Source organism: Equus quagga, chromosome 7 (assembly GCF_021613505.1).
Source record: "Equus quagga isolate Etosha38 chromosome 7, UCLA_HA_Equagga_1.0, whole genome shotgun sequence".
NCBI classification, from domain to species: Eukaryota; Metazoa; Chordata; class Mammalia; order Perissodactyla; family Equidae; genus Equus; species Equus quagga.
In genome coordinates this window covers 18106497-18134044 of record NC_060273.1, presented here as the reverse complement: position 1 = coordinate 18134044, position 27548 = coordinate 18106497, and the positions used below count along the sequence as shown (strand labels likewise).

Genomic DNA, 27548 nt, shown 5'->3' with positions numbered 1-27548 from the left:
CTGCTCGGTGGGCTCTGCCCCCTAGAGGCCGAGTGGGGCCGCAGTCGTGCAGGGGGGCGTGGGCTTGCAGACTAGGAGGCCTGCGCCTTTAAGGGGCGGAGTTACGCCCGCTGTAGAGGAAGCGGATTGGCTGAGAAGAGTCCCCGGAAGTGATGCCCGGGGAAGCCCACGTGTGCGACTCCACTCCCTATGGCGGTGCTCCTGAAGAGGCTGCTGCAGCCGGGGAGGCCCCCGGCGGCCTTAGGCCGCCCCCTAGGACGGCGCGAGGCCAGCCTGGGCACTGATTCCGGGGCTGCGGTGCGAGTGCGCTTCGCCCCTAGCCCCACAGGTAACCATGGCGGACGTGACGCTGCAGGCCAAGGCCCACCGTCCCTTGCCCGCCCTCCCCCCGAAAGTTCCCGAATGAATCCCTTCCGGTGGAGTCAGAGTGGGCGGGGAGCGCGACCCGGTTTTAGAGAGACAGGTCTACGAGTGGAAATTATTCGCGTTGCCCGGAGTTTCTTTGTATTTATTGTACTGTAGCATCTCTTTCGGTGTTTTTTTAATGTATTCAATAAATGTATATTGAGTACAAACTGCCAGGTACTGTAGTAGGCGCTGGGATACAGTGGTCATGGAGACAGTAGGGCCCCTGCTGTCAAGGAGCTTACACTGTAGTGGCCGCGACAAACATAAAAATAACTGTAATTTTAGGCAGTCACATGTGCCATGCGGCAAATGAATCAGAGTAGGGGACTGGGGTTTGGTTAGGATGCCCAAGAAGGCCTTGCCGAGGAGGTGACATTTCAGTTGAGAACCAAATGGCAAGGAGGAGCTAGATATGTGAAGCCTGTGGGAGAAACCTTCCAGGCAGAGGTAATTGCAGGTACAAAAGCCTTATGGTGAACGTTGAAGCTTAGCAAGACAGAAAGGAGCCCATTGTATACCCTAGTGCAGATCTTGTAGGGGCCTCGCCGCCAGTTCTCACTGAGGCTACCTTCTGCCCTCTCCCCACTCGGCCTGCTCATTCTGAACTCCGGGGTCAGCATGTAAGGCTGCCTTTGTGGCAAGATCCCAGCTGCATGGAGTGACAGGATCTTTCTTGGCAGGCAGTATAGTGTAGAGCAAGCCTCTCAAAACATCCATGATGAAAGGGTTGGTTTCCAATTTCTAATCAATTATGGATCAATACTTTTATAAAATCAAAATAAATGAATTACTAGGAAAATGGAAATCTTAAAAGCATACAAAATATGAGCCTGCTTTTTTTAATTAGAGTCAATAGATATAAAATTATTCTGTCAAATTTCTACAAGTTTTTAAACATTACTCAGTTTGTCTCCTTACTTGATGGTGAACTGGCAACAATTTGCAGACCACCACCAGTTTGGGTGCCAAGGCCTGGGATTGTCCAGGTCCAGATTTCTGACTTTGCCACTTCCTAGCTGTGTGACTTGGGCAAATGACTTACCCTCTCTGAGCCTCTGAGTTTTACCATCTGTCAAACAGGGCTAGTAATAGTACCTGCCTCTTGGGTTTGAGCTAATGCAGCTGAGGCACTTAGCAAGGTCTGATACTCATAGAAAGCATTTAATAAACAGTAGCCTCAGTTACGATGATTATAATTGTTGTTTCCTTGCTGATTTGCAGGAAAAGCCCATGTGGGAAAGGCTGTTGACTACAACAGATAAAAGAATTATCAAGCAACACAGGTCGTTACAATAGCTAAACCTAATTGAAGGGTGTACTTCCGTCAGCATTTGGCCCTCATAGTAATCCTATAAGAAACGTTTCTGTTTTTTGTTTTTAATCCTAATAGATGAGGAAATTGAAGCTCATAAAAGTTAAGTAGAGTGCCCAAGGGGTAGGAACCAGTAAATGATGGGTGCAGAATTTGAGTCCAGGTCTACTTGATGTAAAAGGTCTTGCTTTCAACAACTGAACCCCTGTCTTCTATCTTGGGGACCACTGGTTTATGGTGGCCTTGCGATAACTAGTTGAAGGTCACACACATAATCAGTGTTGAACTGAAGTCTGCCTGATCCCAGAGGAGCTTCTCCTATCCGGTGCTGCCTCCTGGACCTGGAGATGCAGATGAGCTCATTGTGGAGATGGGGCCATGGGCTGGGCCAAAGAGGGTTGGGTAAGGGAGAAATGACAGCCCTGGGAAAACTGGTCATTGAGTGATGATGAAGTAGAATCTTATGAGTTTAAACTTGGATGAAGTGGAGTCGAATATTACTTTTGGTTAGTACTTAAAGCCAGCAGTTAAAGTGAAAATCTCAAGTAGACAAAACTGAAAATGTGTGATGTGGAGTGTCATGACAGTGTGTAGAGGGTATATGCAAAATGTAATTTCACAGTTTTTTTTTTTTTAAGATTTTATTTCTCTTTTTTTCTCCCAAAGCTGCCCGGTACATAGTTGTGTATTTTTAGTTATGGGTCCTTCTGGTTGTGGCATTTGGGATGCTGCCTCAGCATGGCCTGACAAGTGGTGCCGTGTCTGCGCCCAGGATCTGAACCAGCAAAACCCTGGGCCGCCGAAGTGGAGCGCGCGAACTTAACCACTCGTTTTTAATTTGTGATGAATTTTTTTTTTTTGGCCCCTGCACTTTGTTAATTTGCATAAGTTAAACGCACGTGTGATGTGGCTTCAATGAATAAACCTCTGCTTCTCGTTTGGGTGAAACTTGGCCTTGAGGCAAATCTCAAAGTAGGATAACAGGTGCAGTTGGAGTTTTTTTATAAAATGACACGCTCCACAACTTGAGCGGTGTACTTGCAGGATGTGGGGCTAAAGGAGTCGATGACCTCAGCCCTCTTCTATGGTAGTCTGACTGAAGGGGTGCTGCCTGGAGAACTGGGGCGGGGGTAGTCGTTTCCTGGGCTTTGAAGTTTGTTGGGACAATCTGTCACAAGCAGGGCTAACTTGCCCTTTGGCTGAGGCCCATCAGCTGCTTGTCCCTGTCCTGTCTGAGCTGTCCTCTACTTTTACCAGGCTTCTTGCACCTGGGCGGCCTCCGCACTGCCTTGTACAACTACATCTTTGCCAAGAAGCACCAGGGAAGCTTCATCCTGAGGCTGGAGGACACGGATCAGACCCGCCTTGTGCCTGGGGCAGCGGAGAATATTGAGGACATGCTGGAGTGGGCAGGTGAGGCTGGCAGAGAAAGGATCCTTCTTCAAGGAGGGAGCAGGGAAAGGAGCCTGTAGGTCTTCCCACTGGGCCTGGGATGGAGAATGAGGAGTTCCTGGAGAAATGGGTACATTTATACTGCCTGGGGTGACACATACCACCCAAAAAGATGCTGAAGCTTTCTGAAGAAAAGCTCTAAGGCTGTTTTGAGATTCCTGTTCTTATCTCAGAATCTCAAGTGCCCCTGGGAGCAGGCAGGAGGCACAGGCCAGGTGTAAGATGGAACTGGAGTGCTAGGTTTATGGTGAGCAGGAGAACGCTCCCCATGTTCCCACGTGGGAATGGTGGCCCAGCTTGTTAAATCTTCTGATTGCCAAGAGGAGCCAGAACTCCAGGTGCTTTGTTATTGTTTTTTAATGAACGCTTCACATTGTTAAATCTGAGCTCCAGTTTGTTTGTCTTTTTTTTAACCACACTGTATGAGCGAAACAAAACTTGTGCAGCCCCTGAAATCGATCTTTCATGGGAGGTTTAATCTGGAGGAGAGCTAAGCTCAGGGAGGACAAGGAGGGGTGTGCTTGTGTTCTCTGGGTCAATAGTTGCCTCCTGTCGGGACAGGTAGGACTAGTTAAGCTTCCCAAGGAAACATACTGAAAATACCATGACCGTTTTGAGATGTGTATTCTAACCTCAGGTGACTTATTAACTAGACTCTGGATTCTTAATGGCAGAAACAGATTTCATTTCTGTCTTCTGTTGTGGAAAGCTGTAGCAGAAACTTAGTCAAGATTAGTTAAATACAGGAATTCATTCACCGAGATCACTTACTGTGATCCAGGTAGTGTTCCAGCACTGAGCAGAGATCCTGTGCTCAGTATGGAGGGGAGACAGGTAAACAGATTCATTCATTCTTGCTGTGCTATTGAGTGTTGATAAGTGCTGTGGAAGAATGGGTAACAGATTACGGGGTGCTCTTTTTGATAGGGTGGTCTTCTCTGAGGAGGTGACGTTAGAGCAGACACCTACATGAAGTGAGGGGCCAGCCCCATGGTTACCTTGGGGAAGAATTTTCAAAGCAGAGGGAATAGCAGATGCAAAGGCCCTGCAGAAGCGAAGTGCTGGGCATATTAGAGAAGCAGCAGGGAGGCCATTGTGGCCCAAGCACAGTGAACAAAGCAGAATAACTGGAGACGTGAGGACAGAGGGGTTGGCGGGAGCAAAATCGTGAAATGCCACGCAGGCCACAGCAAAAACTTGGATTTCACGGAGCGCCTGCTTCCTGTCAGGCACCGTACTGGGCACGAGGGGTCTGCTGATGAACAAGTACCACCCTTGTGGAGCTCCCAGTGCCGCGTGATGGTGTGAGTGCGGCCTGCGGCCCCTCAGCAGACCTCCCCTACCCCAGCCTTTTGGTGAGGGAGAGGGCAGGTGTCCAGGCTCCCCAGGGTGGCTGACCTCTGGAGCTTCTTGCTTCGGGAGTCCTTTTCTTTCAATTGACATATAATTCACATAATGTGAAATTCGCCATTCAAACTATACAATTCTGTGTTTTTTAGTATATTCACTATGTTGTGCAGCCATCACCAATATCTAATTCCAGAATGTTTTCATCACCCCAAAATGAAACCCATGCTTAATAGCAGTCAGTCCCTATTCCTCCTTTCCTCCAGCCATTGGCAACCACTAAGCTACTTTCTGTCTCTGTGGTTTACCCATTCCGGACGTTTCATCTAACTGGAAGCAAACAAGAGGTGGTTGTCCGTGACTGGCTTCTCCTTAGCAGAGGTTCATCTGTGTTGTAGCGTGAGTCAGTACTTCGTTCCTTTTTGTGACCAGGTCATATCCAGTGTGTGGAAATACCCGTTTTGTTTTTCCATTCATCAGTGGATGGGCATTTGGATTGTTTCTGCTTTTTTGGCTATTAGAATAAAACTGCTAAGAATATTTACATAGTAGTTTTTTGGTTGTGTGTTTTTTTTTAAAGATTTTATTTTTCCTTTTTCTCCCCAAATACCCCTGGTACATAGTTGTATATTTTTAGTTGTGGGTCCTTCTAGTTGTGGCAAGTGGGATGCCACCTCAGCATGACCCAACCAGCGGTGCCACGTCCGCGCCCAGGATCCGAACCGGCAAAACCGCGGGCCGCAGAAGTAGAGCAGGCGAACTTAACCACTCGGCCACGGGGCTGGCCCCTACATAGTAGTTTTTATGTGAACATATGTTTTAAGTTCTCCTAGTGAAGTCACTCTTAAACCCTGGGGCATTCCACACACTGAACATGTTAAGTTGGATCAGGAAGGGACCCCCAAATTTACCTAACCCGGCCCCCTTTTCTGACAATTGAAGAAACAGAGGCCCAGTGGGAGAGGGAGCCCAGTAACACTCTAATAATCACAAGCAGAGCTTTGTGAGTCTTAGCACATGCCAGGCAATACATGAAGCACTTTCCCTAGGTCCTCGCATTCTAGCCTTGTGATGACCCTCAGGAGAAAATGACTGTTCGTATCCTCCTTTTATCAGTGAGGAAATGGAGGCTCAGAAAGGTGACTCGCCCAGGGCCTCAGAGCTGACCAGTGCATCTGACCCCAGGCCTGGCCACCTCCAGTTTGTGTTGCCCATGTGGGGGGTAGCAGGGTTACCCATGTGCTTATCTTTCTAATTCATTTGAAAGCTATTTGAGGACAGAAATGCCATAATCCAGCTCTCCTGTGTCCCCTCTGCCCTCTCCTGGAAGTGTTTACAGTTAAGTCTGTCCTTTATGACCTGAGGAGACTGGACCCTGGATTGGGGGTTGGCTTTTAGCAGATCACGTGTAATCCACAGCGTCTATTGCGGCTGCTGTACGTGTAAGCCATCAGGCTGAGCTCTTTGTAAGCACTGGTGGACTTAGTTCTCACACTCACTGCACGGTAGACTATCAGTTCCACTTTTCAGAGAAGGAAACTGAGGCTTAGAAAGTCTAAGGAACAAAAGGGGCAGCACAATGAATGGTTAAGAGCATGGACTCTGGGGCCAGCTAACCTGGGTTTGAATCTGGTTGTGCTCCTTATCCTGGTCAGGTGACATAGCAAAGACCCTCCGTGCATGTGTCCTCCTTACTGAATGGGATGATAATGGCACCTTCTGGGTAGGGTGGTCCTAGGCTTCACAGAGATGACAAAATGTAAAAGCAGCCTGGCAGGTGCTTGGCACTCTAGCACTCACACATCTTCAGGAACCGTTGTCACAGCTCATCAGGGGCAGCCAGGAGTCCAGCCAGGGCCTGACAGGCTGTGCCCTGGACCACACCTTTTCTCCTGAGTCAGCTGTTGCAGGCTTGGGCTGGTTTCTGCCTCCCCAGGGACAGGATGGTTGGAGAGGATGTGCAGTTAAGAGCGTGGACTGTGGAACCAGTGCACCTCCGTCCAACTCCTTATCCACCAGGCGGCCTGACCTCAAGCACGTCATCTCTCTCTCCTTTAGCTTTGCATCTGTAAAAGGCAAATCCTAATAGTACTGACCTCGTGGATTTTGCGGGAGGCCTAAGAGTTTTACTATATGTGTAAACTGCTTAGAACAGTGCCTGGCAATGAGTGCTGTATGCCTCTTAGTTACTATTTTTTTGGTGCTTATTCTCTCCAGGCATTCCCCCTGATGAGAGCCCCCGCCGGGGCGGTCCTGCCGGGCCCTACCTGCAATCTCAGCGACTTGAGCTGTACGCCCAGGCTGCAGAAGCTCTGCTGAAGACCGGCGCTGCTTACCCCTGTTTCTGCTCACCACAGCGGCTGGAACTGCTGAAGAGAGAGGCCCTGAGGAACCACCAGACGCCCCGGTGAGAGCCCCAGCCCGTCACTGTGCCTCCCCAAAGTTGAGTGTGTTCATTAGCTTTTTAAAATTTTTTAATTTTTTTAAAGATTTTATTTTTCCTTTTTCTCCCCAAAGTCCCCCGGTACATAGTTTTGTATTTTCAGTTGTGGGTCCTTCTAGTTGTGGCATGTGGGACGCTGCCTCAGCGTGGCCTGACCAGCAGTGCCGTGTCTGTGCCCAGGAACCGAACCAGGGAAACCCTGGGCCGCTGCAGCAGATCCCGTGAAATTAACCACGCGGCCATGGGGCTGGCCCCTGTTCATTAGCTTTTGCTCCATGACAAATTACTCCCAGACTTTTCTGATCTTACAGTTTCTCTGGGTCAGGAGTCTGGGCACGGCTTGGCTGGGTCCCTTGGCTCAGGGTTTCTCAGAGCTGCAGTCAAGGCCTTGGTCAGGCTTGCACTTATCTCAAGCCTTGACTCCGGGAGGATCTGCTTCCATCTTCTCTCACGAGACTGTTGGCAGACCTCAGGGCCACATGGGCCTCTCCATGGGGCAGTTCACAACTTGGCAGCTGGCTTTCCTCAGAGCGAGCTGGGGAGAAAGCATGAGAGTGAGTGAGACTTTAGGATGAGAGCTAGAGTCTGTGGTAACCTAGTGGAGGAGGTGACATCTCATCATCACTTTTGTTGTACGTACTCTCTTCGTTAGAAGGAAGTCACCAGGTCCAGCCGGCACTCCAGGGGAGGGGATGACACAAGGGCAGAAATCCCAGGAGGTGAGGATCGTTGGGGCCATGTGGGAGCTGCCTCCCACATTGGATCTCAGGCAGGAACATGTAAAGTAATTTTAGTTATTTGTTATTTTGAGTAAGTAAAATTTTCTCGTGGCCAGAGAGAGATATGCAAAGATCTCTCCCAGTGCTGACCCTCTGCAGAGACAAACGGGTGTTAGAATTTTCTGTGTCTCCTCCAGAGACATTCAGTGCACGCTCTGATAAACGCGTGTTGTTTCTTTTCTTCCTCGTTCAAATAGTAGCACACGCTATATTTATTATGCAACTTACATTCCCACTTACTGTCTTGAGGATCAGTCTATATCATATAGAAATCCATGATTTTTTCTTATGCTTGCAGAGGATTCCATTATATGGATAAACCATCGTTTACTTAATCAATTCCTTACTGATGACCCTTTATGCAATTTCTCATTTTTTTCTCATTATAAAAGAGCTATGGTGAGTAATGTGGACACACGTCATTTTGCACATGTGCAGTGTGTTTGTTGGAGACCTTCCTAGATGGGGGGTCAGTTTATGGCTTTGATGGATACTGTCCATGGCCCTTTGCTAGCTTACACTCCCATCGGCAGTGGCATCATAACATTTAAGTTCCAGTTTCAGTGAACTATTTGGACAAGGGCTTGGATGTTTGTACAAGGTCATGACATTCACGGCTGCTTGCTTTTTTACTATAAACAGTCTACTTGTCTATTGACAGAAGATTATTTTTGAAAGTTACACTCATGCCCTATGCTGGAATCCATGCACCCATTTGTCGATTGGACACTGAGCTGCGTGTCAAGTACTGTGCTTACAAGTGTTACTTCTGTTTATCAGTTAAGACGCTTTTGGGAGCAAGTAACGGAATACTCTGTTTAAAAGGGACAAACCAGAGCTTCTCATCCTTTAACGTGCAGACTGATCACCTGGGGATCTAATTAACATGCAGATTCTGATTCAGCAGGTCTGGGGTGGAGCCTGAGATGCTGCATTTCAGACAAATCCCAGGTGAGGCTGATGCTGGGGCTCCACAGACCACACTTTGAGTAGCCAGAGCATAAACCACACATGTATCTTCTCATTCTGCAGAAGTCTCCAGGGTAAAAGCAGCAGTTTTCAGATGTCCGGGCTCTATTTTGGCCTCCCTAGCCCCCCTACTCCACCGCCATCAGTTGTAAGTGGCTGCAGCAGCTCCAAGCATTCTCTAGTCGCAGAACGACATCTAGGAGCACAGAAGGGGGAAGGTGGGGAATTAAAAGGATTTTCCTCTTGTGGCTCACTCTCTTGCTTGGAGAAGAAATCTTTCCCAGAACCTTAACCCTCTCCTACCCACCGAGCGTACTTTTCTTTGAGTCTTATCTATATGATTGGTCCTGCCTGGACCGGTCACCAGCATAGGGGAAGAGAATTGCATGATTGGCTGCGCCAATCCTGGTTCAACCTCTTGGACTAGGCATTTTGTCATTTCCTCGTTAGCAGGAAGGGGGAGAGGCTGGTAGGTGGGCAGACATAAGTGCCTGCCACACTGTGTTATCTCACTTAGTTCTCCCGCACAACAGCCTTTTCGTTATCCCCATTCAAGAGTGAAGAAATAGACAGGTAAGTGACTTGTTCCAGGTCATATGTAGGTAGGATTATGCCCATCACCAGTACTCTTGCCTGCTATGCTGCTCTGCTTCCCAACAGATATGACAATCGGTGCCGGAACCTGAGCCCAGGGCAGGTGGCCCAGAAGCTGGCCAAGGACCCCAAGCCTGCTATCCGCTTCCGTCTGGAGGAGGAGGCCCCAGCCTTTCAGGACCTGGTATATGGCTGGAATCGGCATGATGTGGCCACTGTGGAGGGGGACCCAGTCATCCTGAAGAGTGATGGCTTCCCTACGTACCACCTGGCCTGCGTGGTGGACGACCACCACATGGGTGTCAGCCACGTGCTGCGGGGCTCGGAGTGGCTGGTCTCCACCTCCAAGCACCTGCTCCTCTACCGAGCCCTGGGCTGGTCACCCCCTCACTTCGCCCACCTGCCCCTGCTCCTCAACAAGGATGGCAGCAAGCTCTCCAAGAGGCAAGGGGACATTTTCTTGGAGCATTTTGCTGCTGCTGGCTTCCTGCCGGATGCATTGCTCGACATCATCACCAACTGTGGCTCCGGGTTTGCAGGTACCTACTCACCTGAGAGCTCCTGGTGGGGCCATTGCAGCGAGGAGTCAGGGCATTGGTTCAGGCCCACCGGGGCTTCAGTCCCGGCTGTGCTACCTGCCAGCTACATAAACTTGCACGAGTTCATTCTTTTATTCAACAAATGTTTATTGAGGCAGACACTATATTACAGTGGGGCTGGGGCTACAACAGTGAATAAGATACTGTAACCCCTGACTTCAGGGAGCTTATGGTTTCTGAGCCTCAGTTGCCTCATCTTTAAAATGGGGATAAGCGTCTACCTCAGGGTTAAGTTAGGATCCACTGAGCTCATGAGTATGAGGCACCCAGCACAGTATCTGCCTCACAATAAGTAGAAAACTTACAGATCTTCTGATGGTACAGTTACAGGCCTGCTCCTGCAAGTGTGTGCTCTGGCAGGATCACCAGGATTGCTATGACCTCGTTTAGTCCAGGCTGAGCCATTACCCTTGGCCCAAGACTTAGAGGCCAGATCTTAAAGAAGCACTAAAAAGAATGACTTCTTTCTGAAAGGGGTTTCTGAAAATGTGGCAATAATAGTCTGCTTACTGTTTATTCTGCCCTTACCTCATGTAATCCTTCAAATATGCTTGAAAGGTAAGGATTTATTCTCCCCACTGTCTGTAAGAGGATTGCGAGGCTCAGAGAAGTCAAGTAACTTGCTAGAGTCACACAGCTAGTATGGGACATGGCGGAGGCTCACTTTAGGCCTCTGCCTGCCCATGATGCCTGCTGACTGTGTGGGACAGAGCTGCTCCTCATGAGAAATGGCGCCCAGCACTGTGGTTCTCAGCTCTGGCTGCACTTTGGAATCACCCAGGAAGCTTGAAAACCGCACTTATGCTCAGACCCCATCCCAGACCAGTCGAATCAGAATCTCCGGGGTACAGCCAGGCAGGCACGTGCTGCTCTTGCAGCTCACGTGTTTGAGGGCAGTGGAGTCGGGCTCAGCCTGATTGTTTTCAGACTTCTTTTTCCTTAGTGCCAGAACCCTTTCTGCCAATGAAAGCTTATTTGGGCCTTTGGTATATAAAATAGCTAGAAGTTGAATGCCTGTGGTTAAAGTGGAATGGGGAGCCCGTGTGTGCTCGCTCGGCTGCCCTTGGGATTCAGAATGGAAGGAGGGCCTGAGGAAGGGAGCTGAGAGCTTGAGCTTCCCTCACTTGCAGAGAACCAGATGGGCAGGACCTTGTCAGAGCTGATAACACAGTTTGACCTGACCCGGATCACCTGCCACTCAGCCTTGCTAGACCTGGAGAAGCTCCCAGAATTCAACAGGTGAGTGGGGGACCGGAGAGTGCTGGGTAGAAAAGGGCTTGCTTGCTGGTACTGGGTCCCTGTGGCAGAGAGTCTTGTGGGCCCTGGAGTCACACACACCTGATTTTGACTGTGTGCTCAAGTTTCTAATGCTGTGTGACCACAGGAAAGTCGCCTAACCTCTTCAAGCCTGTTTTCTCTTCTCTAAAATGGGGCTAATACAGTACCCACCTTGTGCACTTGTTAAGAGTTAAATTAAATGTTGCCTCAAAGTATTTGCCACAGTCCCTGGCACATGGAAAGTGCTCGGTAAATGGTAGCTATTGTTTTTATCACTACTGTGACTTGCATGGATTCTGTTAACAGCCAAAGCCTGGGGAGGAGCCACTTCATTTCAGAATCGGCTGCTCCCCCTACCCAGCCACCACAGTGAGTGAGCACTGTCTCATGGCGTCTAGTTTGTATTTCAAGTAGTTCTTCACTCAAACCCCCAAATGCAGTTACAGTTCTCATCACTGTCGACATGTCTCGGTCAGAGGGCATTGGTGGTAAAGGCTGTGGACAGGTTTGTGCTTGGGGGGCAAGGGACTGGTTGATGCCTTCTCCTGAATGCTGGTTTGGGGACAGGCTCTTTTCCGTCCTTTACTTGCGTGGGTCCTGGGAATTCACATCGACTGCGGGTGTTTTAAGGATGTTACTTCATTTACTTCCCCCATCAGACCTGTGAGGTCAGTTGTATAATTTTGCCCTATTTTACATGAGAGGAAACCAAGATGTAGAGAAGTTAATAGCCCCAGTCACAGAGCAGACGGCAGGCATCTCTTGAATGGGGCATTCGAGAGCGAATGCAACATGCACCGCAGATCGACTTGTACTCTGCCTTTCTTATTATATGGAAAGCGATTTCTCGGGGAAGGGGGTCAGGACAGGGGAGATACTTCGTGGCCCTTTCCAGTGCTCCCTGAAGCACGTGGGGTGGCCAGAGGAAGATGGGCGTGGGCTTTTGCTTAGTGTGGATCAGAGAGAGGAGCAGTGCTAGGACTGATGCCCACAGCTTTCAAGCAGCTAAAGCTCTTGTCCTTAGTTAGATGTTTCTGTCGTCAAGCCCCTCTTGTGATGATTTCGGTTACAGTGGTAAAGATAGTGACGGTAGTATCATGGCAGCAGTGGTACTAGTGGTGTGGTGGACGTTGTAATAGTAATTGACATTTATTTAGCACTTACTGTGTCCCAGGCCCTGGACCTTCCTTACATCTCCAGCATGGCCACTGGGTCTCTTGATTTCTTTTTTCCTGCTATCTCATCTAGCTACTAAAGAGTCCTAGGAACAGTTTCAGTACCAATTTCACATGATTTTTCTTAAAGGAGTTAAGAAAAATCATTATTTTTTTGGGCAGTCTGTGCTCCAGATGGCTTCCTGGAGGGTCTCATCCTTCCATTCTGTGACATGCTGAAGCCTCTCTTCAGACCCCTGCCCGTCGCCAGCTCCCAGGTATGGGGGCAATTCCGGCCTTTGCTCAGGACTTTACAGATGGTCCCTCATCTAATCTGCACAGCTCCCTTTGAGGGAAGCCCTCTTGTCCCTGCCTTACAGATGAGCATCCTGAGGCTCCGAATGGTTATGTAACTTGCTGCAAACACCTGGCAGGGCTGACTTCACTCGTGGGCCTGTCCAACTGCAGAGCCCATGAGATGTGCACCCACCCCTTGCTGCCTGTCTTTCTTCTATGCCAGGGACAAGGGGCCACATGCCTACTAAATGGGCCTCAGCCCTGTGCCACTCACATTCTCTCTCATGCTCTCGCTCTCAAGTTCTTCTACCCCTGCTGGGGACCAAGGACTGACAGGGCTGTTTGGAGGGTTGAAATCTTAAAGGCTTTGCTGCTTCTGAAGGAAGGAACAAGGCAGTTAGAAGAATTCTGTAAAGGTGAAAATTTGAGCTGACAAGAAAACCTGAAGTTTTTAACTGTAAGCCCTGAATTCAGACAACTCTGCCCTCTAGACTGTCCCATGGCTCTAAATCCTAGAAATCCATATTCTTGACCTCTGCCCCTTTGTGTCAGAGCCCCACGCTTTTAAGACATGTGAGGAGGCAGACACTCCGAGATTCTGCTTTGTAAACACAAGTGCCTGTAGAGGCCGGCCGGGTGAGAGACCCCGGGGAGTGGAAGGACTGGCAGACTGGAGCACTGTGGCAGCCTAAGCTGGGCAGCCTCCCTCTGCTCCAGCCAGTTGAAGTGTGGGGAATGAGGGCCCTTTGCAGGCGGATCTTCTGATTTCCCCACAGAAGCCAGAAATCTCTGTTTTTATGTGATCTCCTGCTGATTTAAAGGTGAGTGACTGTTTTAAAGAGCAGTGAAGACAGCGTGGCTCTGGACTGCTTGGGGCTCTCAGGCTGCATGTTTCAGACCTCGGCCAGCTCCCTTTCCTTCTATAAGTGTGAAGGGAATCCTGCTTCAAGGCTGTGGGAGGGACAGCCCACAAAATGTGTCACTCTTCAAATTCTGCCCGCTTCCCTGGAGGGAGAGGGTTTGAGTAGGCTGGAGATGCCAGCAGCAGGACAATCCCTGAGTCCCTGAGCTTCTGCTCCAGGCTGCATCTCCGTCGGCTGGTGAGCAGTGAGACCCAGCGGCGCCAGCTGGTGGGGAAGCTACAGACTCTCGTGCAGGAGGCGTTTGGGAACCAGCTGCAAGACAGGGACGTGCTGGACCAAGCCTATGTAGAGAGAATCATCCTGCTGAGACAGGTGTGGGGTCTGGTGCTCTGGGAGACTGAGGGAGTGGGTGGCTCCCCCTTCTGGTGTGTCAGAGCCTGGTCCCTAGTGCTGTCGGTAACTGCCTCTTCCCCCAGGGTCACATTTGCCGCCTGCAGGATTTGGTCTCCCCAGCACACTCCTACCTGTGGACTCGCCCAGCTGTGGATCGAGCACAGCTGGGCGCCATCTCGGAGCAGGTGGATGTGATTGCCAAGCGCGTGCTGGGGTGAGTTCCCACAGGCCGAGCTCAAGGCTATGCACCCTCCTCCCTTCTCCCTCCCAGGGCGCCCTTTACTCCAGGGCCTGGCTGTCGGGCCTGCAGCACAACCCTGTGGCTGGTGAAGAGGTTCTTGGCGAGACGATATGCTCTGGCTCTCGTGGTAGGAGGGCTTACCCAGAGGAGCCCAGGCTCTCCCGGAAGCAGCAGTACCTTCAGGCTGTGCTGTTGGACCCAGCTGGGTTCCATCCCAGCTCCACCACTTAGCCAGCTATTTCTCCTCCCCAGGGGGCTTCATTTTGGCTAAGTTACTGCATCTCTGAGCTTCCATTTCCTCATCGATAAGGTGGAGATGATACTAGTCCTTACTATAACAGTAACAGGGCAGGAAACATAACCAAAGCTGGCTTAAGCAAGATGGGGATGATTGGTCTGTGTAATTCCAGAGGCTGGAAGAAGGGCTGACTTGAGGCCCATCTTAATGCAAGGGACAAAAATATGTCACCAAGACCTAATTTCTCTCTCTGTCCTCTTGACTTTCTGCCCCACGCTCCTTCATGCTGGCTGCTGTTTCTGCAGAGGCTCTGTATCACATGGATGGGGAGTGGAATCCTCTTCCAGACAGAAGTCTTCCCCCTTTCCTAGCAGTCCGAGCAGAGAGTGAAGGGCTGACCAGCTTTTCTCCATGTCTCCAGGATCCTGCCATCCTTAGGTTTTGCTCTTGTCCACATGGTCCATGGTGGTTCATGGACCGTCCTCAATTCAGCCAGAGGAGGGAGGAGGAAAAAGGGAGGGGGACAGCACTCTCCTTCCCTTCAAGAACCAGACTTAAAAGTTAGACATTCATTTCCACCTGGATCCCTCTGGCTAGAGCAGCTGCCTTATTGCGTGGATCCCTCTGGCTAGAGTGCCTGTCTTATTGCCATGCCAAGCTACAAGGGAGTCTGGAAAACATAGCTTTTTAACTTGGCAGCTGTGTGACTGGCTAAAAATTTCATTACTACATACAAAAGGGAGAAAGGATACTGGGGGTCATTAGCAGCCTCTCTCCCAGTCTTCACTGTGGTTGTAAGACAGCTCAGCAGCGCCCCCCCACCCCCACCCCGACCTCAAACCTCAGCCTACAGCTCCAGCCGTGTCTTGAGTTTAACTCTGCTGGGGCCTGATTGACCTGGTTTTCTTGTCCCTGAACCAGTCACTAATGTCTGGGGAATGGGATGTGCTGATCAGCTTAGGTTAGGTCATATGGGGGCCCTGCATGGACCCCCAACCTCTGGACTGAGAATGGGCAGTGGGTAATTCCCAAGGGAGATTTAGGGCACTGGTGTCAGGAGAAAGGGGGATGGATGCTGAACAGCAAAACCTACAAATGTCCATTTACTCACCTCCCAGCTTTGTTGCGAAGATTAAATTAGATAATAGCAAATACTTATGTGTGTGTTTGCTTACATACATGCTTGCAATATGCTGTTATATACATTATATATGTATACATATATGTGGGGGGGGGGGCATGTATATACACTTAAATTCACAGCAGCCTAATAAAGTAGGTGTCTGGCTGCACACCCAACTGTGTGAGCAGCGAAGGGTAGGTAGCAGAGAGACGGAAGGAAGACCCAGAGGCGCCGAACAAGACATAAGCGTTTTGGGAACTTACATACAGGGAGTCCAGGAGCAGCCGGCTGGACTGAATTGCTCACTGCTACCACTAACAGAGACAGGGTTGCTTACATAGGCAGGGGAACAAAGGCCACATGCTTGCTGGGAGGGACTGTCATCACATGGCCAGCATTCCAAGGACCAGTAGCTCACATGGAAGGGCCCTGTGTTCCTTCAGGATGTGCTGTTCTTTGAGACAGCCGATCTGGGTTGGCCAGGCCCTGGATCCTTATAGTACCAGATGGTTGGCATCGCACCCTGAAGGAGGCCGGGAAGACACGTGGTTACATTAGGGCATGCAGGCGATGGCTGAGCAAGTGAGACCCTACAGTGGGTATTGTTACCATCCTCATTTTCTTTTTTAGTTGTTTTTTAATTGAGGTCATAATAGTTTATAACATTGTGAAAGTTCTGTTGTACATCATTATTTGTCAGACACTATATGAGGTGTGCCCCTCCACCCCGTGTGTCCCCCCATCCCCGTTCCCCCTGGTAACCACTAAACTGTTCTCTTTGTCTGTAAGTTTATCTTCCACAAATGAGTGAAATCATATGGTATTTGTCTTTGTCTGGCGTATTTCGCTTAACATAATACCCTCAGGATCCATCCATGTTGTTGCAAATGGGACGATTTTGTCCTTTTTTATGGCTGAGTAGTAGTCCGATGTATATATGCACCACATCTTCTTTATCCATTCATCAGTTGATGGGCATTTAGGTTGCTTCCACGTCTTGGCTACTGTGAATAATGCTGCAGTGAACATAGGGGTGCATAAGTTTCTTTGAATTGTTGATTTCAAGTTCTTTGGATAAATGCCCAGTAGTGAGATAGCTGGGTCGTATGGTATTTCTGTTTTAAATTTTTTGAGAAATCTCTATGTGGTTTTCCATAGTAGCTGCACCAGTTTGCATTCCCACCAGCAGTGTGTGAGGGTTCCCTTTTCTCCACAACCTTTCCAACATTTTTTTTGTCTCAGCTATTACAGCTCTTCTAACGGGTGTAAAGTAGTATCTTAGTATAGTTTGATTTGCATTTCCCTGATGATTAGTGATGTTGAACATCTTTTCATGTACCTATTGGCCATGTGTATATCTTCTTTGGAAAAGTGATTGTATCCTCTGCCCACTTTTTGATTGGGTTGGGTTTTTTTTTTGTAGTTCTGTTGTACAAGTTCTTTATACATTATAGAGATTAACCCCTTGTCAGATACATGATGTGCAAATATTTTCTCCCCTTTGGTCGGTTTATCCCCATTTTTTTTGTTCTTAGCACTGTCAGGTTGCTTCTGACTCCTGGCGATGCTGTGTACAGCAGAGGAGAACCCTGATCAGTCTTTTTTGCACCGTCCTCTCACCTTCCAGCACTGTGTCAAACAATGCTCCACTGCTGTTCATAGGGCTTCTTTCATAGCCAATTTTTTCAGAAGTGGGTGGCCAGGTCCTTCTCCCTCCTGTGTCTTAGTCTGGAAGCTCTGCTGAAACCTGTCCACCATGGGTGACCCTGCTGATATTTGAAATAGTGATGGCATAGCTTTCAGCATCACAGTGACAACAGCCGCCACAGTATGACAAAAGGGGGACAGGTGGTATAGTTCTCTGACTGGGAAATGAACCTACTGCAGTGGTGAGAGCACCGAATCTTAACCACTAGACCATCAGGGCTGGCTATCCCCATTCTACAGATCAGAAAACTGAGGCACAGAGAGGCTAAGTAACTTGTCTAAAATGATACCGCTAGTAAGTTGAAGGAGCGAGGATTCAGACTCGGGCAGGCTGGGTCTGGAGCCCATCTGTCTGGTCATGTTCTCTGTTGCTTCTCCTTCATGTGAAGTGCTTGGACAGGGCTGATACCTAGCGACCTTCAGCATTTTATTAGAATACACATTTTGAAGAGGTAAGAATACATGCATGTGGCGAAAAATACAAATGGTACGAGAGGCTTTGTAGCAACAAGTCAGTCTTCCCTCCTGTGCCAGCCCCGAACAAAAAGGCAGCCACACTTAGCAGTTTTATGAAATGTCTGCGTATTCAAGGATATGTACGTATAACGCCATTTTTATAATTTTTCAAATTTTAAATTTAATATCTTGATTATTAAACCTCTTAAACTTGGGTTTAAAACCTAGAAATTATTTTAAAAAGTATATATGGGGGAGTCCTGTTTTTAATCCTTGTCTCCCATCTGCCCAGTTCCAGTACCCTCTGTATGTTACTATTTCTAATTATATCGAAATGATCCTTCTTGTTTTCTCCCTTTTTAAACAAAACGTACAAGACAGTAACACTGTTGTGTGTCCTTTTGGGTTATTTTTTTCCCTTAACAATATATCTTTGCATCTGTCCAGTGCCTAGAGAGCAGCCTCGTTCTTTTCTGCCACTACACCTATTCCATTATTATACCACCTTACCATAATTTAACTTGTCTCCTATTAATAGACATTTGGATTGCTTCCAAATTTTGCTGTTATAAACAGTGCTGCAATGAATAACCTTGAATAGACATCTTTAAGCATGTTTGCAAGTATGTCATCAGGATAAATTCCTAAGAGCTACTGTGACTAATAATAATACTTCCTTAATTTAGGACATTCCACAATAGGGGCTATTAGTTCTAATTCCCTGAGACTCATGTCTTGCCTCCCCATCCCTGCCATGGGCTTAGGTTTCAGAGACACTCTGGGGCTCCCACTGAAGGCAGGAAAACTGATGCCCAAATGTTCCAAAGCTGCCAGATCTCTAGAATTCCCTCCTGTGCCCGTGCCGAGCTCTGGGCCAACTCTGACGTGTCCTGAGCTGCCATTGTTGGCCGCCTGGGGCCTGTCATTCTTTCCCCAGCTCCTTGGCAGCCTGTTTCCCCACAGTGACATTGAGGAGAGTGTCTCTTTTTTCCCACCTTACATTTTGTATTTTCAGTATTTCATCTCCATTTTGTGAATAACAGTGATCACGGGCCTAGTTAATGATGCAATGAGAAGTTAACTTTTATCTCAGGTTGAAACTCAGTTGCTCAAATACTGGCTGTTAGTAAGGAAATCTGCACTAAACGTCTGTTTCTTCAAATTATTTCTGAGCTCAATTCCCTGAGCTGGTAGGGCTCCACACTAAGCTGACCTTTGGAATGGAGATGTCTGGACCCCGTGTGAGCAGGTGTTGTCAGAGTTGGCATCATGGATCATCTGCACCAGTGAAGCTCTCCAGCCTCAATCCCTCTTCAGTGTCCGATATGGAGTCTCCACTATAACTTAGGGGAACTGGGAAGGGGCTGTGGAATAGACTCCCCCGCCCCCAACCTCTTGGTCTAACTCAGAGTCAGGGCTGGGACAAAATGTTTGCAAGTCCAGCTCTAACTGAATGGAGACTTTCTCTTGAAACTCAAACATGCTTTGGGGAGAGGATCTCAGCCGGACTGCCGGGAAAGTGGGGAACGGTTGCTGGCCCATTGAGTTTTAGATGCTTAAATGCTTCAATTTGTGGGCAAATAATGATTGGAGCAAGTTGGTAGCAGGACCATTAGTGGAGCTGGAGCTGGGGTGTCCTGACTTCTTTCTGCTCTTCTGTGCCACGTCTCCAGAAGTCCCTCTCGCACCAATCTTGAAGCTGTGTTTCAGATAATTTCCTAGAGGGCTTCATTCTTCCATCCTATGTCTAATATATTCCTAAGTTTCTTTTAGAGTTTGGAGCAATCTCTCCGAGCTCTTGGATATAATAAATATTAGCTAATATTTAACTTTTTATAGAAATGTTAAATCTAATACTTTTGAGTACTTACTGTCCAGGCAGTGTACTTAGTGCTTTGCAAGTTTTAACCAAGCCCCATGATAGCCCTGTGAGGTACAGACACTATTATCATCCCCACTTTACAGGTGAGAAAACTGAAGCATAGAGATTACATGACACAGAAGTAGCAATTAATAAATCCTCTTATTACAGTACCCTCTCAGTTTCCCTGTGTTACACCCACTTGCTCGGATTATGTGTATAAGGTCCCTTGGCGGGTTTTTTTCTTCCCCATCTCAGATGGGGATGAGGGGAGTAGATATCCCCTCCCTCCCCTTCCCCGCAGGCTTGAACGCTGGTTGTGCCGCTTTTGTTGTAGTTGACTGATAACCTCCCTCCTACCCACTTGCCATTGGCCTGTGCAGGCCTTATGCACTGGCCCTCTTCTAGACTTTTAGAAGGACCTGGTACGAGCTTAACTCAGGACGTGCTGAATGGAGAACTGAAGAAGCTGTCAGAAGGTCTGGAAGGTACCAAACACAGTAACGTGATGAAGCTCCTCCGAGTGGCTCTCAGTGGACAGCTGGTGAGGCGGGCAGATGGGCTGGACTGTTCCCCGGAACCCCTCATTTAGCCATTCAAATAACATTAAACGCAAGCACTAAGCTCAGTTTTGGGGTTTCAAAGAATGAAACATGATCACTCCCCTCATTCATCATTCAACAGAGTATTTATTGAGTATCTGCTGTATGAAAGTACCCTGCGAGGCGCAGTGGATACAGTAGTGACTGAAACGCTCACGCCCCCTCCCTGCGTGGAGCTGGCAATGGGTTGGGGATAACAGACATATCCACACAGGAAAGACAGGCTTCGGGGACCCATGCTCACCTGCAGTAATTAAAGGAAATGAAATGTTATCTCTGCTCCTTGGGATGTAGGCAGCAGTGTTGGGGCTGGCCTGGGGCATAACTTCTGCAGACTGAGGCTGGGCATTAGTTCCTTAGGCAGTTGAAGGAAATAAGGTGATCTTTTCTCTTTGTTCTTAGCAAGGACCCCCTGTAGCTGAAATGATGGTGTCCTTGGGACCAAAGGAAGTGCGGGAACGAATACAGAAGATGCTTTCCAGCTAGAGAGAATATGTGCAGGACAGTGGAGGTGGCCCTTGGAACCTGTAACTCGGAAACTGCCTTCAGAGGGGAGGAGAAGGAGGCCTGGGACCATCAGGAAGCTTGTGGAAGGATCCCAGAGTGGAGCCAGAGTCTCTGGGTGTACAAGTGCATTTATGGCTCCACAACAGGCCCGTCCTCGTCAGTTGGCCAGGGAAGCCCAGCTCCGTCTCACCTCCTTGACTCTGGAAGGGAAGGCCGCATGTCTGGTTCTGACACCACATGACACAGCAGAGGTTGGGAGCTGGGTCACAGAATAGTCCAGAGGCCTTGTGTTTTAGTCAGCTTGTGCTGCCATAACAAGAGACCACAGACTGGTGGCTTCAACAACAGAAAATTGTTCTCTTAACAGTCCTGGAAGCTGGAAGTTCAAGATGAGGTGTTGGCAGTTTTCATTTCTCCTGAGGTCTCTCTCCTTGGCTTACAGATGGTGGCCCTCTTGCTGTGTCCTCACATGGTCTTTCCTCTATGCGTGCCCTTGGTATCTCTAGGTGTCCAAATGTCCTCTTCTTAAAAGGACTCCAGTCAGATTGGATTAGGGCCCACCATGACAGCCTCGTTTTAACTCGACCACCTCTTTAAAGGCCCTGTCTACAAATGCAGTCACATTCTGAGGTCCAGGGGTTATGGCTTCAACATGGGAGTTTTGAGGGGACACAATTCAGCCTGTAAGAGCTTGGCAGCAACCTGGGCTCATGGATGCCAGTTCTCAGGCCCAGGGTGGATTTGGAGCAATAAAGGATGGTTGACACAGGCAAGGCTGAACTGGACGTCAGACTTTCTTTGGGATTGTGAGGGGAGAAGTTACTCATCTGCCGCTGGTGAGCGCTTATGTTTTGTAGTACACTTTGTCCTTCGACTTGGGGCAGCCTGTGTCTCCCTTCTCTAAAGGTTGTCTCTTCCTCTTTTTCAGTTTTCCACAGCTGGTGCTTGGGCTGGAGACCTTCACCCTGCCTATTCTGCATCTTTTTCTTCTTATTCATGTCCTTCTGCCCATTATTTGTAAGTCATTGTCTGCAGGTTTCTGAATGAGATGATGTTCTTGGGGTGAGTAGGAATAACTAAAGCAAAAGGTAGCTGGCTACAGAAACCCTTTGCAAGGCTCCTAGGCCCCGTGCGGCAGCCGGCCTCTAGGACGGCCCCCAGTCATCCCTATCTCCTGGTATTCACATTGAATAGGGCTGACTAGTGATGCATCATGGCTTCCATCTTGTTCTCTTGAATCCCTTACTTTGTGGGAAGCCAGCTACCACATTATGAGGATGCTCAAGCAGCTCTATGGAGAGGTCCATGTGACAAGGAACTGAGGCCTCCTACCACGTGAGACAAGCAAGCCATTTTGGAAGCTGATCTTCCAGCCCCAGTCAAGTATTCAGATGACTGCAACTTTGGCTGACATCTTGACTACGACCTTCATGAAAGATCCTGAGCCAGAACCACTCAGCAAAGCTGCTCCTGAATTTCAGATACACACAGATTATGAGATAATAAATGTTTATTGTTTAAAACCACTTTGGGGATAATTTGTTACCCAGCAATAGATAGCTAACACACTTTCCTTGCCAAGGGGAGAAGGGAAAGTGGATTAAGAGTTTGTTGAGCCTCATAGAGTCCTAGTCCTTGCTTGAATGGGACATCAGATAAAGTTCTTTGATTGCAAGCAATAGGAACCAACTCTGCCCAGCTTAAGTTTATTGGAGACTATAAGTTTATGGCGAGTTTAAGTTCATGGCAGAGTCGGTGAATCTATGAGAAAGCCAAAGAACCAGGTCTCGGAAAAGACAGAACTGGGGAAGCTCTGGTTATGCAGGCAGCAGGAGCTAATGGCCAGTCTTGCCTGCATTCTTCAGTAGGGACGTGGGCTCCAACTGCTTTTGTTGTTTGGTTCTCTGTTTGTGTTTCCCCTTCAGTTTTGGATGACTCAGCTGAAGATTCAGATTCTAAGAAGAGAGTGTCTGGTTGGGCCAACTGAGGTCATGTTGCCCTTCCTTGGCCAGGAATAGGTAGTCCCTCAGGGATTATATTCCAATGGAGTGTTCCCACGGAAAATTAGGGAGCTTTTTCTAGAAGAAGGGGTAATGGCAGAAACGAGGTGTTGACCACAGAAAAGGACACAGAATAACAATACTTGCAATCTATTGCACAGTTACATGAGCCTCAACCACTCCTGGGTCTCAGATTACGTTGGTACACACTTCAGCCCATCATCTCATTAAATCTTTACAACCCCACGAGAGGTGGTATTATTATTGTTTCTGTGTTATAGATAGGGAAACCGAGGCTCAAAAAAGTTAATGAACTCTTCTGCGGTTATAGTATGAGGCAAAGGGAGGATTCAGACTCAGCCTTACGGCAATCTAGAGTCCAGGCTCAACTCTCAACTACTGAGTGGCATCTGCTTCTAGGACATTAAGGCTGGTTACAAGAAACTGGCTCATCAGGGAATGTGAATGTTTTAAGCAAATGAGTAATCGAAATGCTGAGTTGATAAAGTCGCTGCCGCTTCCTCAGTTGGAGTGAGCTAAGAAGCAGCCCGTATCTTTTGGATTGGGGGTTTTTGCTCAGGACCAGTGGGAGAGTATGAAGGGATGCCCACGTAAAATAACCTCAAGTCCATCCCCCAGTGTTTTTGAGAGTATAGTGAAGTGGTAAAGGCCATGGAGGCAGATTGTCTGGACTCAAACCCGTTTCTGCCATTTACTGTGTGACTTCTGTACCTCAGTTTCCTCTTCTGTAAAATGGGGATAACAATTGTACCTGTCTCACAGAGTTGTAAGGATTGAAATAGATGACATATGTAAAGCTCTTGAAACAGTGCCTGGCACTTAACAAATGTTAGCTATTACCGTCATGATCATTACCATTATTTTTATTCTTAGAGATGGTGATCTTGGTTGCAAAGCATAGAAACATACTCAGATTGATTTAAACCATGAAAGGAATTTATTGGAGGAATTAGGACTCTCACAGATCCGAAGAGCAGGACTTGCAGCTGGAACCTCATAAGAGACTAGAATCTGTACCTGGAAACCCATTAGGACCCAAGGCAGCTACTGTTGTTCCTGCCAGACCACACAGTTCTAACATTTGTCCTTCTGTGTGTCCGCTCACGTCATCTTCCCTCTGCAGGCTGGCTTTCTGTTTTATCTCCTCACTTAGCCAACAACTGAATCATCTTTCTTCTACGCTACCAGTTAAGTAACTAGTAGTCCGTGTCCAAATTCCCAAGGGAGAATCTCATTGACCTAGGTTGGGTCAGCTGTCGACCCCCGTTCCAATCAACTGTGGCCAGTGGGACAAAGTCATGTAATAGGATCGTGGCTGCAGGGGACCCACTCTAGTGAGTGGGGAGAGCAGTTCCTTCTGAGCAGGTTCTCTTTCAATTTTATTTAGAGAGTATCCGTTCCAGAAAATTACCATTTTTCTATAGCCAAATTTGGAATCTCATTCCTATTACCTTTATCCTACTTGGGTTTTTTTTCATAGTATTTATTACTCTCTGAAATTATATAGTGTCTTTGTGCATGTTTATGGTCCATCTTACTCTAAAGAAGATCAGATTAAGACAGGCAGGAAGTTTTTCTTATTCTTGGTTATAACTACAGCAGCTGGGATATTGCCTGACACATAGTGGGGAATCAAGTAAAGATCTCGCGATGAAAAAAATGTTTGAGGGCCTCATCAGTCGGATCACTTTTTTCAGAAGTGGCGATCATCCGCTGGTCTAACTCTGCCAGATTCCAGCAGTTTCCCAGTTTCACTTTCATTGTCTCTGGGAAATCTTGTCTCTCTTGCAAGATTTGCAATTGTAGTTTGCAGGCTGGTCCTTTGCCTGTAATTTGCATTGAATCCAGCTATCTGAGAGACTGACATTTGACAAAGACTTTGGAATGAAGGATGGGGACAGATGGAATAGTACATTATACAGGGATGTTTAGTGGGGACTAAAGTTAGAAGTTACCTATTCATCAGTTAATATTTTTGTCTTATGACAGAATTCCTACCTTCCTGGGACCATGATAATGAATACTTAGAAAATGAGGATCCTCCGGGTGGTAGCAGGGACCAGAGAGGGAAGCTTTTAATCTGTTCATTAGTTTCAGAGGGCTTTACAGATGAAATGACTTTGAACTGGACTCTGAGGGATGAATAGGAGTTTCCCAGGTCTGGGGGGCGTTTGGAAGAATATTTCAAGCAGAGAGAAGAAAAGGGAACTTCACAAAGTTTGGCATGATTGGAACCAAGGATGGGAGTTGAGGGAGTGAGAGAAGTGGCTGAGAAACCAGCAGAGGGGAGATCCCACTGGCCCTTCTTTGCCAGGTTAAGGGTATCAGGCTGCTGTCTGATGGAAAATAACGAAAACTCCAGATTCAATCCAGCTTAAACAAGAAGATTCAGTCTCCTGCATAACAGGAAGTTCAGGGGAAGGGCAGGCTCTAGGGTTGGTTAGTTGAGCATTCAGTGACAGCCGCGAGGACTCAGGGTCTTTCCATTGCTCTGCTCCACCGGCCCCAGCGTCTGCAACAGCCTTGGGTTGGTTCCCTCTGCTCACAACTGGCTGCCTAAAGCAATTGGGCTCTCTGCACTTCCTCCTTCATGTCTGGTTTGAAAGAGGGTGGCTTTCTGTGGCTCTTTCCCTAAAAGCAAGGACACTTTTCTCCAGCACCCTCCTCCACTTGACTTCCGCATTCTTGAACCCATCACTACTGGGAAGTGGGAGGGGAGTCCCCATAGATCAGTCAGACTCAGAGCTGGGGGCAGGACCAGCTCTTCCCTGAGGTGCATGGCTGGACTGGGGAGTGGTGGGTACCTGAGAAAAATGGGGGTTCGGTTAGTGAAGACGTGAGTTGGGTCTTCACAAAGTGGAAAGTTTTAAGCAGGGAAGTGACATCAGATTTGTGTTTTTATTAAAGATCATCCTGGCAGCTATTATTGGGGCTCATGACAGGCTGCCCTAAAATATTCCACAATGGCATATTGATTATTTTGAATTAAAGTCACTTGAGAAGCAGCCAGTACAAGAAGGGCACTTTGACCCTCCTTTGTCTCTCTGAATGCAGGAAATAAATTTCCCATGTGAAAGATGCTCTCCCTGCATTCTTTGTTTTCTTTTCTTTTTGTGAGGAAGATTGGCCCTGGGCTAACATCTGTGCCATCTTCCTCTATTTTGTATGTGGGACACTGCCATGGCTTGGCTTAATGAGCAGTGTGTAGGTCCATGCCCAGGATTTGAACCTGTAAACCCTGGGCTGCTGAAGTGGAGCATGCAAACTTAACTACTAAGCCACCGGGCTGGCTCCTCTCCCCGCATTCTTATCACCAGAGCTGGGGAATTCAGGGCCTAGAAGCCTTTATAAACAAATCTTGTTACTTTTACTAATTTGCTACTCAAGCCTAAACTCTGTGTAAATTCCTCGCTAATTACGTACCCCAAACCTAAGTTTCTTTGTCCTATCAATTCCTCCCAAATTTATTGTTTCTTTGTACACAAAGGTATGTAAACTGCCTGCATTTTTCACTCTCTGAGCATCATCTTTCTATGATCTCTCATGCACATGTATTAAATTGGTTTTTATCTTGTTAACCTGGTCTTGTGTCAATTTTATTATTAGCCCAGCCATAAGAACTCAAGAGTGGTGAAGAGGGGAATTTCATCGTCTCCAACATTATGCTGAAGAGAGATTTGAACAGGGCCAGCTCAGAAGCAAGGAGCCCTGGGAAGAGATGATTGAAAAATGAGGCATGAAGGAGGGCTGTTGTCATGATAAGCCTTGTTTCCTCACCATGGCCTGACTCTAGTCTACCTTTCCAGCTGAGCTTCACCCATTCCTGCCATATACATGCCTTCTCTGGTCTCCAGCCACATAAGCCTTCCTTAGGTCTCTGGGCACATTGGGTTCCTTCCTGCCTTTGCATTGCTTTCTCTATCTGGAATACTCTCGTGCACCCGCTTTTCTCCCCCTTTGCGTAGTCACTTTTTTCTTAGCCTTCAGATCTCAGCTCCACTCTCAGCTCAGGGGAGTCTGTAGCTTCCTCCCAGAAGATCTCCTTCCTCTGTGATTAATCATCAGCATCCTATTCTTTTCCATAGCACCCAACTGGAGTTGATTGTGTAAATAACGGTGTGGGTAATTAGTTCTGCAGCTATTTGTTACTGTCAGATTGTAAAGTCCATGAGAACACGGACCTCATCTGTCTGGTTCACTGCTGTACCACCAGTACTCGGAACGGTGCCTGTTCACATAGTAGGTGCTCAATAAATATTGTTGCATGAAAGACCAGACGCACAACTGATTGAATTGGATGGTCAGGGTGAGCAGTCAAGTGCACAGGTGCTGGCTTTGCCAAAGTCCCTGTGTTTAGTTAAGATACTGCTTTGCAGCGTTCAGGACCTTCACATCATTTGTTGTTACTATTTTCATTAGTGGATCACAGGATAGGAATGTTTTTTAATTTAGAAGGCAGTATAAATGTGGCTTGGCACTCATGCTCATGATGCCCCGGGCATGTCCACCTTATCCTTCAGAGCTTGGCAAAATGTTAGGGTCACAGCCTTTCCCTCCAGGCCAGAGTCCCCTCGGCTCTGCTGCCTACCCGGTCACCCCCATCCTAACTGCAGCAGCACAGCCCAGCTGCTGAAGGAAGGCCTTCTCTATCTTGAAAACCCATCTTGCAGGAGTCCATTCAATCCTGTCTTCATTCATTCATTTGACAAACACCTACTGTGTGCCAGGCCCTGTTAGGCCTGGGGGTGCAGAGAGGAATAAGACAAAGCCTCATTAAGTGTGAGTGCTCAGTCCACAAATGTTTGTCACCCCTATTTACTTACTGTATTTGTTAAGCTTTTAAAAATAAACAAACAAGGGGCTGGCCTGGTGGCGCAGCAGTTAAGTTCTCACATTCCGCTTCG

General features: G+C 48.0%; 1 protein-coding gene across 6 annotated transcripts; it reads left to right on the top strand.

The window, feature by feature from the left end:
* The first annotated feature begins 80 nt into the window (after positions 1-80).
* EARS2 (glutamyl-tRNA synthetase 2, mitochondrial) lies at positions 81-27490 on the top strand. 6 transcript variants are annotated; one of them, XR_006889435.1, is made up of 10 exons: positions 81-328; positions 2978-3133; positions 6737-6926; positions 9371-9843; positions 11034-11142; positions 13714-13867; positions 13972-14102; positions 19923-20058; positions 20519-21459; positions 26251-27490. XR_006889435.1 is itself a non-coding variant. In XM_046667377.1 (9 exons), exons 1-9 carry the CDS (start codon positions 190-192, stop codon positions 20600-20602), a joined length of 1572 nt encoding a protein of 523 aa, XP_046523333.1. In that variant the 5' UTR covers positions 81-189; the 3' UTR covers positions 20603-22146. The 6 variants fall into 6 exon arrangements, 4 of the variants coding, with proteins under 4 accessions (XP_046523333.1, XP_046523334.1, XP_046523336.1 ...); XR_006889434.1 differs by lacking the exon at positions 26251-27490 and adding an exon at positions 21552-22146; XM_046667377.1 differs by lacking the exon at positions 26251-27490 and having other exon boundaries at positions 20519-22146.
* Positions 27491-27548: the final 58 nt, after the last annotated feature.